The 12,475-nt window shown below is 57.2% G+C and overlaps 1 protein-coding gene across 6 annotated transcripts in view; it reads left to right on the forward strand.

Annotated features, from left to right (window-relative positions):
- Positions 1–12,475, forward strand: part of LOC140390084 (solute carrier organic anion transporter family member 2A1-like) — a 578,748-nt gene that overhangs the window by 507,355 nt on the left and 58,918 nt on the right. For all 6 annotated transcript variants that reach the window (XR_011934552.1, XR_011934553.1, XM_072474981.1 and 3 more), the window contains one exon: positions 5,809–5,968. Coding sequence is in view for 4 of the 6 variants with exons in the window: in XM_072474981.1 (XP_072331082.1) it covers positions 5,809–5,968 (160 nt within the window). In the remaining 2 variants the exon portion in view is untranslated. The remainder of the gene's footprint in view (positions 1–5,808; positions 5,969–12,475) is intronic.

A 12,475-nucleotide genomic window follows, 5' to 3' on the forward strand; every position in this document is an offset into this window, starting at 1 on the left:
CGCACGGGTGGCGTCCGCGGTGGAGGCAATGGGTGCGACGGTGTCAGACATGGGGAACGGTTTGCGAGGCTGGGGCCTTCCGTGCAGGCAGCGTCTGTCTGCTCCTCTCACAGGAGGCCATGAGCCAGTGCCAGCGCCAGATGGCAGAGGCGCTCAACGCCATAGCCCAGTCTCAGCAGGCCATGGCCCAGTCTCAGCAGGCCATGGCCCAGTCTCAGCAGGCCATAGCCCAGTCTCTGCAGGCCATGGCCCAGTCTCTGCAGGCCATGGCCCAGTCTCAGCAGGCCATCGCTGAGGGCATCGGCGCCAGTGGCCATGTGCGAGCCGGCGTCGCACTGTCACAGACAGGGTTCGACAACCCCCTGGGCTCCATGGCTGCAAACCTGCAGACCCCTGTCGATACCAGCACGGGCCTCCAGGACTGGCAGCGCCAGATGTCGGGGGCGCGTCGGATGGCCAGTCCGTTCGCATCCCCCACCCATGTAGAGGCCTGGGGGCCATCGGGCACCCCGAGGGAGGAGGAGTTGGTGTGGTCCGTCCCGGCTCCCTCTGTAGGGGAGGTCCCGGTACACCGCGACACCTCGGACTCCCCCCCTTCTGTCCCAGGTGCATCGGGTGGGCAACGGGCAGGACAGGCTGGCAGCTCGCCATCCCAGTCGCCCGGGCCGCAGCCTGGCCCATCTAGGCCAGGACGCCCCAGGAAACGGCCGCCAAAGGGATCCAGTGTCAGAGGGCAGGGAATCACAGGAGTCCACCTCCAGTTCTGCTGTACCGACTGGGGAACCACGTGGACGTAGTCAAAGGGCCCGTAAGGCCAAACAATTAGACACTGAGTAAGTTGGCACGGGTGCAGGGCACAGATGAGTTTTAGGGGCTAGGGCACGTGCATGAACTCCTTTGGTTATTAAAGTCAATGTTACACCTACCGAAGCTGCCTTTGTGCTCTGTCCAAAGTGTGCGGGCGTGTCATGTACGTTGAGCGCAAGTGTGTGTGTGACGGGTGGTCTTACCTCAGCCCCAGGTGAGTCTGCCCCCTTCCCCCTGGGCCGCCATCAACATCCCCCGGGCAGAGGACGGGACCGTGCGCTGCAGTGTCACAGCCGCATGCAGGGATGGTCCGGGTGGATGGTGGTACTGTGGCCATGGGTCAGACATAGTCCAACGATGTAGAGCCAGGAGCTCATCGGAGGCGGGTTGTCATCATCCTCCATGGCCTGCGATAGACACGCGTTCACCCACAACTGGGTGAGCCCGGCCCGTTGTGCCGCCGGTGGATCGGCAATTGGGGGGGGGGGTGTGCATGCGGGTGGGGTGTGTGGGGTTGGGGAGGGGGGGTGAGGGTGCTGGGTGGGTGGATGGGGTGGGGGGTGTGGGTGGTCGGCTGTTGTCATACTACAGTGCGGTCTGTGGCCATACTACCCGATTCCCACGCCCGTCTAGTCAGTGAAGCGGGCGTCTATCAGTCTGTCCCGTGCCCGCTGGGCCAGCCGGTAACGGTGGACAGCCACCCGCCTGTGTCTACCCCGTCTGCCCTGACCATTGCCCCCATCCCCCTCATCTGGGGAGGACTGGGCCTCTTCCTGCTGCTCCTCCACTCCGCCCTCCTCTGCCTGCGGCACATCGCCCCTCTGCTGGGCTATGTTGTGCAGGACGCAGCACACCACAATGATGCGGCCGACCCTATCTGACTGATACTGGAGGGCACCCCCAGAGAGGTCCAGGCACCTGAAACGCATCTTCAGCACGCCAAAGCACCTCTCGATCACTCCCCTTGTCGCTACATGGGCATCATTGTAGCGGTTCTCCGCCTCATTGCGTGGCCTCCGTATAGGCGTCATCAGCCACGATCGCAATGGGTAGCCCCTGTCGCCCAGCAACCAGCCCCTCAGCCGGGGATGGCGTCCCTCGTACATGCCGGGGATGGATGACCGCGACAACACGAATGAGTCGTGTACACTGCCTGGGTGACGGGCGCAGACGTGCAGGATCATCATGCGGTGGTCGCAGACCACCTGTACGTTCATTGAATAGGTCCCCTTCCTATTAGTGAACACGGCCCTGTTCTCTGCAGGTGGCCGCACGGCGACGTGCATCCCATCGATCGGCGCCCTGGACCATGGGGAACCCGGCAACGGCAGAGAGGCCCACGGCCCGGGCATCTTGGCTGGCCCGGTCCACGGGGAAGCGGATGTAGCGGTGCGCCATGGCATAAAGGGCATCTGTCACTGCCCGGATGCACCGATGCACCGATGTCTGCGATATGCCGGACAGGTCCCCATTCGGTGCCTGGAATGACCCCGTTGCATAAAAGTTCAGGGCCACCGTAACCTTGACGGACACGGGGAGAGGGTGTCCCCCGCCAGTGCCACGCGGTGACAGGTGTGCCAGCAGGTGGCAGATGTGTACCACGGTTTCCCGGCTCATCCAGAGTCTCCTCCTGCATTCCCGGTCCGTGAGGTCCTGGTATGACTGCCGGGGCGGTACACACGGGGCGCCCTCGGGTGCCTCCGTTGCCGTGGGGCCGCGACGTCCTCCTCCCCCTCCTCGTCCTGTCGGTCAGGTGTCCCTCCAGCCTGGGCGGCTGCCGCCTGCCCCTCTGCGGCAGCCTGCGCCGCCTCTCTGGCACGCTCCTCCTCCTCCTCCTCCTCATCCAGGGCAACATAGACATGGGCGGCTGCCACCACGGCGGCCAACATCGCTGGATGGTCTGAAAACATGACGGCCTGGTGGGGGGAGGGGAACGACGACATGTCATCATTGCCCATACCCCCTCCTCCCCCCAGCCTGGTGGCATGGACCGCATGGGTCCAACTGTTGGAGGCTGGCAACCTGGCCAGGTGGACCAACTCATTTGTCCACCCCATCACCCACCCCGGCACGGACCCCCTCCCCAACCTCCACCCCAGCACGGACCCCCTCCCCAACCCCCAACCTCCACCCCAGCACGGACCCCCCCTAACCTCCACCCCAGCACGGACCCCCTCCCCAACCTCCACCCCAGCACGGACCCCCTCCCCAACCCCCAACCTCCACCCCAGCACGGACCCCCCCCCCAACCTCCACCCCGGCACGGACCCCCTCCCCAACCCCCAACCTCCACCCCAGCACGGACCCCCCCCCCCCAACCTCCACCCCGGCACGGACCCCCTCCCCAACCTCCACCCCAGCACGGACCCCCCCCAACCCCCAATCTCCACCCCAGCACGGACCGACCCCCCAACCTCCACCCCGGCACGGACACCCTCCCCAACCCCCAACCTCCACCCCAGCACGGACCCCCCTCCCCAACCTCCACCCCAGCACAGACCCCCTCCCCAACCTCCACCCCAGCACGGACCCCCTCCCCAACCCCCAACCTCCACCCCAGCACGGACCCCCCCCAACCTCCACCCCGGCACGGACCCCCTCCGCAACCCCCAACCTCCACCCCAGCACGGACCCCCCCCCAACCCCCAACCTCCACCCCAGCACGGACCTCCCCCCCCAACCTCCACCCCGGCACGGACCCCCTCCCCAACCTCCACCCCAGCACGGACCCCCCCCAACCCCCAACCTCCACCCCAGCATGGACCCCCCCCCCAACCTCCACCCCGGCACGGACCCCCTCCCCAACCCCCAACCTCCACCCCAGCACGGACCCCCTCCCCAACCTCCACCCCAGCACGGACCCCCCCAACCCCCAACCTCCACCCCAGCACGGACCCCCCCCCAACCTCCACCCCGGCACGGACCCCCTCCCCAACCCCCAACCTCCACCCCAGCACGGACCCCCCCCCAACCTCCAGCCCAGCACGGACCCCCTCCCCAACCTCCACCCCAGCACGGACCCCCTCCCCAACCCCCAACCTCCACCCCAGCACGGACCCCCCCCCCCCAACCTCCACCCCGGCACGGACCCCCTCCCCAACCCCCAACCTCCACCCCGCACGGACCCCCCCCAACCTCCACCCCAGCACGGACCCCCTCCCGGCACTCCCCCGGAGCCCAGCCTACTCTAACCACCCCCCCCCCCCCCCCGCCGCACACACACACACACAAGCCGAGACACACCTCTCCTCACCCAATCAGTCTGCGGCCACGCCATTTCCTGCCCAGAGCCAACCCCCCAGGCCGTCACTCACCTCCTCGCTGGTCGGCGTGAGCCTGGAGCACCGGGTCACGCCGATGAAAAGGAGGTTTGATTCATGTCGACGTGAACGGTCATCACGTCGACGGGACTTCGGCCCATCCGGAAGGGAGAATATCGGCAGGCCGAAAATCGGCTGCCTTGCGCAGACCCGTGACATTCTCCGCGGCAGCGGCGCCATTAACGCCCCGCCGACTTTTCTCCCTTCGGAGACTTGGGCGGGGGCGGGATTCACGGCGGCCAACGGCCATTCTCCGACCCGGCGGGGGTCGGAGAATGACGCCCCAGATCTCCACAAATCCTTTGTGTTTTGCTTTGCTATATATATATATGTATATATATAATACATATGTATATACACCTGTGTTTATATCATGTACAAAACCCGATTAAAAACATTTGAAAACAAAGATTTGACAAGTTTCTGAGACCACTCTCTGAATCTGTCTCTATCCCTTTGTAGACTCTTTGTGCCATTTTCACCACACATTTTTGATTCATCCACAAACTTGGAATAGTACATTCACTCCCTTGGTCCAAGTCAGGAGATAGTATACAATGACTGTTGTCTATACAATAGCCTAGTTCATCACCAGAAAGTATTAAATATCAAGGTCCAGGGACTGAGTCCAACCTGCATCTATCTTCAGTATACCATGGATCAACAGTAACCTTGTACATATCTTCCCACCTCATCGTATGTTACAAATAGTTGTGGCCCCAGCACGGATCCCTGTGGCACTTCACTGGTTGCCATTCTAAAAGCACCCCTCTTCTACAAACTCTCTCTTCTATCAGTTAGCCAATCCTCTATCGATGTTAATAAACTACCTCCATTACCACGGGCTCTTATCTTATTAAGTAGTCTTTGATTAAGTAACTTATCGAAAACTTTTTATCTTATATCGACTTGTCCCATTGATCTATCCTGCTCATAATAATCTTTATTGTCACAAAATGGCTTACATTAACAATGAAGATACTGTGAAAAAACCCTAGTCGCCACATTCCATCGCCTGTTCGGCCACACAGAGGGAACATTCGGAATGTCCAAATTACCTAATTCACCTAACACCACGTCTTTCGGGACCTGTAGGAGGAAACTGGAGCACCCGGACGAAACCTATATAGACATAGGGAGAATGTGCAGACTGCACACAGTGACCCAAGCTGGAAATTGAACCTGGGACCCTGGCGCTGTGAAGCAACAGTGCTAATCACTGTGCTACCGTGTTGCCCACTAACACCTCAAAGAATTCTAATAAATCTGTCTGGCATGATTTCCCTTTCAAGAAATCAGCTGACTCTGCTTGGTTATATTATATATTTCTAAATGCTCTGCTATTACATCCTTTATAACGGACACTAATATTTTCCCAATGACAGATATTAAGCTAGCTGACCTGTATTCTCTCTCTGCATTCTTTTTTGAATAAAGGTGTTACATTGACAGTTTTCCAATCCTCTGGGACTTTTCCAAAATTGATGGACTTTTGGAAAATTACTACCAGTGTATATCTTAGATATATCTTAGAATGCAACCTATCCAGGGGACTTCTTTTCACCGAGTTAATATGTCACAAACTAGTGTTGTCGAGTGCACTGAGGTTTGTTTTATTTGAACTGAGGTACAATTGAATTGCCAGATTTAACATTGTTGTGTAATTTCTGGACCTTCACAGATCTTCTTCGTTCTCTCTGAAGGCTAACTGTAATGCTCATTGCTTCTGCTTTGATTACACATACAACCCAGTGTGTGGAGTTGACACCATAGAATATATGTCACCGTGTCAAGCCGGCTGCACTGATTCTGTCTTCAATCATTCCACAAGGATGATTTTGGTAAGTGTAACTGAGGTTAATCAAAAACGTCAGATGGATTAATTTAATGTTTCCCTGCCTGTAGAAACATTGGCAGTGCAAAGGATCTGGTCCCCGGCTGAGATAGATTCTTAATCGGTAAGGGAATCAAGAATTACGGGGAAAGGGGATCTGAGTAATATCAGATCAGCCATAATCCTATCAATAGCGGAGCAGGCTCGAGGGGCTGAATGTATGTCTTTTGGCTGAATGTCCAGTTCTTTTGGGGTCCAAAACTGCTTGCAGCACCCCAGATGTGATGTCACCAGTTCCTTGTACAGTTGCAGCAAGATTTCCCATCCCTTTACTCCAATCCCCTTGAAACAAGGGCCAACATTCCATTCACCTTGCTGATTACCTACTGCACCTGTGTGCTACTTTTCTGTGTTTCATGCACAAGTCCCCCAAGTCACTTTGTGCTGCAGCTTTCCGGAGTCTTTCTCCAATTAAATAATACTTTGTTCTTTTGCTTTCCCTTCCAAAATGAGCGTTTCACATTTAGCCACATTATACTCCATTTGCCAACTTTTTGTCCACTTACTTAACCGATCAATATCTCTTTGCAAACTATTTCTATCCTCTCACAACTTGCCTTCCCACCAATTTTTGTGTTGTCTGTAAGTTTCGCTATAATACATTTTCTTACTTCCTCCAAGTCATTGATAAATATTGTAAACAGCGGTCCGAGCACTGCTTCCTGTGGAACCCCAGTGTCCACAGATTTTGTGATGGTGCTTCAATCCTGAAGGTTCTGCAATGAAGATTCTCTCATGAATGATCTGTGGTGGAGGGTCTGTAACCAAGGTGACTTTTACTTTTTTTTAAAAACATAGACAGACTCACAGGATCTCTCAATAGTTATAACAACAGGAAAAAAATACATATTAAACACAAGTTGAATTCTGATACAATACTCATTTATTCCCCGCTTAGGCATGGCATGGCATGATTAACACTGGGCCGCATGAACTCCCGGTTGCAGCTATGCTGAGCTAAGTCGCACGTTCGGCTGCTCCCGTCAGAAACGGACTTTTGGGCTCTTTTTAGAGGCCCCAGCGGCATTTGTTTGACGGTTCCCAGTGTGGGAAGGCAACAGTATGATTCCCCCGGCATTGTATGGATTGGACCAGGAGTGGAGCGGTGAAAAAAGTGATTTTGGTGCAGCGACAAGTGCGAGGGAGGAGAACCAAGATGGCGGTGGGTGGAGACCAGGCAGCGTGGGCACGGCGCAATGGTCACAAGAGCAGCAGAAGTTCCTCAAGCACTGTGTTGCGGACCTGAAGGCAGAGCTGCTGGAGCCGATGAAGGCATCGATCGATAAGCTGGTCGAGACCCAGAAGGCCCAAGGGGCGGCGATCCGGGAGGTGCGGCAAAAGGCCTCGGAGAATGAGGACGAGATCTTGGGCATGGCGGTGAAGGTGGAGGTGCATGAGGCGCTGCACAAGAAGTGGCAAGAAAAGTTTAAGACATGGAGAATCGGTCGAGGAGGAAGTACCTTCGGATTCTGGGTCTCCCAGAGGGAGTGAAGGGGTCGGATGCTGGAGCATACGTGGTCACGACGCTGAACATGCTGATGGGCGCAGGAGCTTTCCCGAAGCAACGAGCTGGATGGGGCTCACCGAGTCCTGGCGAGGAGGCCCAAGGCCAACGAGCCGCCGCGGGCGGTAATGGTGCGGTTCCACCGCTTTGTGGACAGGGAGTGTGTCCTGAGATGGACGCGGAGGTGGCCAAGAAGAGAGCCGGGTACAACCGGGCTAAGGCGGTTCTGCATCGGAAGGGGGTGAAATTCGGGATGCTGCAACCGGCGCGATTGTGGGTCACGTTGAAGGACCAACACCATTATTTTGAGACGCCGTAGGAGGCGTGGACCTTTATCCAGGCTGAAAAGTTGGACACGGACTGAGGGTTTGTTGGGAGGGGGTGTCGAGGGGGGGGTTATTGTGGTTATTGTGTTTTGGAGGATGTTCTGTTCTGTTTTCTTTGGTGCTGGGTGGGGTTGGGTAAATGGTTCAAAGTGGGGGTTATGTGAGAGTGTGGGCGTCGGTGGTTGGAAGGATGGAGCCCTGCCGGGGGGGAGGGGGAAGGGGAGGCCCGAGGTGGGGCAGCTGAGAAAAGGCCGCAAAAGGGAGCTGCGCCAGGGAGGGAGGGCGAGCTTGGTGGAAAGCGCGGGCTTTTTCCCACGTGAGGGAAGGAAGGGGGCGGGGCCAGGGGGAAGGGCGGTGTTGGAGAGGAGCACACGCTGACTGCCAGGAGGGGAGGAGAGATTCTCACACTGGGGGGTCGACGGAGTGGCGGGAGAGGCCGGGGTCAGCAGGAGTCAGCTGACTTACGGGAGTGCCATGGGGGGAGCAATACAGCTAGGGGAGGACCTAGCTGGGGGGGGGGGGAACTGAGTTGCTGCTGCATTGGCCAAAGGGAGCTGGAGTTCGGAGAGAGAGCCGGGGCGGGGGTCCGTCGCCTGGGGGAATGGAGGGTGCGGAAGGCGCGGGCATGTGGCTGGCCTAGAAAGGGAGATGGCTAGTTGGCGGGGGGGGGCAGAGCCCCTCTGATCCAGCTGATAACTTGGAATGTGAGGCCTGAACGGGCCGGTCAAGAGGGCCCGTGTGTTCGCGCACCTGAAGGGACTGAAGGCAGATGTGGTTATGCTCCAGCAGACGCATTGGAAGGTGACAGATCAGGTTAGGCTGAGAAAGGGGTGGGCCGGGCAGGTTTTCCACTCGGGGTTGGACGCAAAGAATCGAGGGGTGGCAATCTTGGTGGGGAAGCGGGTGTCGTTTGAGGCGCTGAACATCGTGGCAGATAATGGAGGTCGGTCCACGATGGTGAGTGGTAAGCTGCAGGGGGTACGGGTTATACTAGTGAATGTATACGCCCCGAATTGGGACGATGCCGGATTCATGAGGCGCATGTTGTGTCGGATTCCGGACCTGGAGACAGGGAGCTTGATAATGGGGGGGACTGCAACACGGTGTTGGACCCAGCATTGGAACGCTCCAGGTCCAGGATGGGTAAGAATCCGACAGCGGCCAAGGTGTTTATGGACCAGATGGGAGAGTGGACCCATGGAGGTTTGCCAGGCCGTTGGCCAGGGAATTTTCCTTTCTTTCCCACGTCCATAAAGCCGACTCTCGGATAGATTTCTTCACTATGTGTAGGGCACTAATCCCGAGAGTGGCGGGCATGGAATATTCGGCCATAGCTCTCTCAGATCATGCCCCGCATTGGGTGGAGCTGGAGTTGGGGGAAAGAGGGGGATCAGCGCCCGCTGTGGGGCCTCGATGTGGGACTGTTGGCGGATGAGGAGGTGAGCGGGCGGATCCGGGGGGGCATTGAAAGATATGTGGAGCCTAACGACAATGGGGAGGTGCAGGTGGGGGTGTCTGGGAGGCGCTGAAGGCAGTGGTCAGGGGAGAGCTAATCTCCACTAGGGCCCATAACGAGAGAAAGGAGAGGAGAGAGAGGGAGAGATTGGTGGAGATATTAAGGGTGGATAGGAGGTATGCAGAGGTGACCGAGGAGGGATTACTCAAGGAGCGACGAAGCCTCCAGGCCGAATTCGACCTGTTGATTACCAGTAAGGCAGAGGTGCAGTGGAGGAAAGCGCAAGGGGCGGTATACAAGTATGGGGAGAAGGCGAGACGGATGTTGGCACATCAGCTTCGGAAGCGGGAGGCAGCGAGGGAGATTGGGGAGTTAGGGATAGAGGGGGGAACATGGTGCGGAGTGCGGTGGGAATAAATGGGGTATTCAGGGACTTTTATGAGGAGCTGTATAGGTCTGAGCCCCCGAAGGGGCTCTATTTTTGGATCGGCTGAGGTTCCCGAGGGTGGAGGAGGAGCAGGTGGTTGGGCTAACGGCACCGATTGGGCTGGAGGAGCTGGTTAAGGGGTTGGGGAGCATGCAGGCAGGGAAGGCCCCGGGGCCGATGGGTTCTCGGTGGAATTCTATCAGAAGTACATGGACCTGTTGGGCACACTACTAGTGAGGATTTTCAATGAGGCGAGGGAGGGGGGTGGGCCCTGCCCCCGACAATGTCCAGGGCGCTGATCTCGCTGATCCTGAAGCGGGACAAGGACCCATTACAGTGTGGGTCGTACAGGCCGATCTCGCTCCTCAATGTGGACGCAAAGTTGTTGGCGAAGGTGCTGGCTACCAGAATTGAGGACTGTGTCCCGGGGATGATTCACAAGGACCAGACAGGTAGGCAGTTGAACACCAATGTGCGGAGGCTCCTCAATGTAATTATGATGCTTGCAGTGGAGGGGGAAGCGGAGCTAGTGGTGGCTATAGACGCAGAGAAGGCCTTCGATGGGGTAGAGTGGGAGTATCTTTGGGAAGTGCTGAGGAGGTTTGGGTTCGGGGAGGGGTTTATCAGTTGGGTTAGGCTACTTTATGAAGCCCCGGTGGCGAGTGTGGCCACGAACCGGCGGAGGTCGGAATACTTTTGGCTGTACCGGGGGACGAGGCAGGGGTGTCCCCTATCCCCCTTGTTGTTCGCATTGGCAATTGAGCCTTTGGCCACGGCACTGAGGGAGTCCACTGGAGGGGACTGGTTCGGGGGGGTGGGGTGGGGGAAGAGGAACACCGGGTGTCGCTGTATGCCGATGACCTGTTATTGTATGTGGCGGACCCAGTGGAGGGGATGCCGGAGGTTATGCGGATCCTCAGGGAGTTCGGGGACTTTTCCGGATATAAGCTCAACGTAGGGAAGAGTGAGCTCTTTGTGATACACCCAGGGGACCAGGGAAGGGAGATAGACGAGCTTCCGTTGAAGAAGGCGGAAAGGAGCTTTTGGTACCTGGGGATCTTGGGGATGCGGCTGGTGGAGCAGATGGAGGAGGAGTTTAAAAGGTGGGATATGTTGCCACTGTCGTTGGCGGGTAGTGTGCAGTCGGTGAAAATGACGGTCCTTCTGAGGTTCCTCTTTGTGTTCCAGTGCCTTCCCATCCTGATCCCTAATGCCTTTTTTAAATGGGTCAGCAGAAGATTTGTGTGGGCGAATAAGACCCCAAGGGTAAAAAAAGTGTTTCTGGAGCGTAGCAGGGACAGAGGAGGGCTAGCGTTGCCCAATCTATGTGGGTACTACTGGGCTGCCAATGTGGCGATGATCCATAAGTGGGTAATGGAGTGAGAGGGGGCGGCGTGGAAGAGGCTGGAGATGGAGTCCTGTGTGGGCACGAGTCTGAGAGCACTGGTGACGGCACAGTTGCCGCTCCCGCCGACAAGGTACACCACGAGCCCGGTGATGGCGGCAACTCTGAAAACTTGGGGGCAGTGGAGGCGCCACAGGGGTGAGGTAGAGGCCTCGATTTGGTCCCCGATCCGAGAGAACCATTGGTTTGTCCCGGGGAGAATCAATGGGAGGTTTCTGTGCTGGCATCGGGCAGGAATTAAAAGAATGGGGGACCTGTTTATAGATGGGACGTTTGCGAGCCTTGGGGCGCTGGAGGAGAAATTTGGGCTGCCCCCCGGAAACGCCTTCAGGTACATGCAGGTGAGGGCGTTCATGAGACGGCAGATGAGGGAATTTCCGCTGCTTCCAGAACGTAAGATTCAAGATAGGGTGCTCTCGGGGGTGTGGGTTGGAGAAGGCAAGGTCTCGGCGTTCTGCAGGAAGAGGAGGAGACCTCGGTGGAGAAGCTAAAGGGTAAATGGGAGGAGGAGCTCGGGGAGGAGATAGATGAGGGTCTGTGGGCTGATGCCCTGGGTAGCATTAATTCTTCCTCCTCTTGTGCCAGCCTTAGCCTGATACAATTTAAGGTTCTTCACAGAACGCATATGACAGGGGCGAGGTTGATTAGGTTTTTTGGGGTAGAGGACAGGTGTGTGCGGTGCTCGGGGAGCCCAGCAAACCACGCCCATATGTTCTGGGCGTGTCCAGCACTGGATGGGTTTTGGAGGGGCTTTGCGAGAACTGTGTCTATAAGGTGGTGAACACCCGGGTCAAGCCGAGCTGGGGGCTAGCATTATTTAGGGAATCAGACAACCCGGGAGTGCAGGAGGCGAAAGAGGCCGGTATTCTGGCCTTTGCGTCCCTGGTAGCCTGGCGGAGGATTCTGCTAGGATTCTGGAAGGATGCGAGGCCCCCAACCGTAGACGCCTGGATTAGCGACATGGCAGGGTTCATTAAATTGGAGAAGGTAAAGTTTGTCTTGCGAGGGTCTGTGCAAGGGTTCTTCAGGCAGTGGCAACCGTTCTTGGACTTTCTAGCAGAACGTTAGGAGGTGGTCAGCAGCAACAGCAACCCAGGGTGGGAAGGGGGGGGGGGTTCAGGTATGTGTTTATTATTGTTTCTTGGGGGGGTTTGTACATTGGGGAAATTCTTGATATAAGTGTAAGATGCTGATCTGTGTATTTTCTTCTTTCTGTAAGGGGGGGGGGTTGTTGAAAATTGGCTAAAAATATATATTTTTTAAACACTGCTGCCGCACAGCGCCAGGGAGCCGGGTACAATTCTAGCCTTGCGTCACTGTCTGTGTGGAGTTTGTA

The sequence above is a fragment of the Scyliorhinus torazame genome, chromosome 14 (assembly GCF_047496885.1).
Source record: "Scyliorhinus torazame isolate Kashiwa2021f chromosome 14, sScyTor2.1, whole genome shotgun sequence".
Lineage (NCBI taxonomy): Eukaryota > Metazoa > Chordata > Chondrichthyes > Carcharhiniformes > Scyliorhinidae > Scyliorhinus > Scyliorhinus torazame.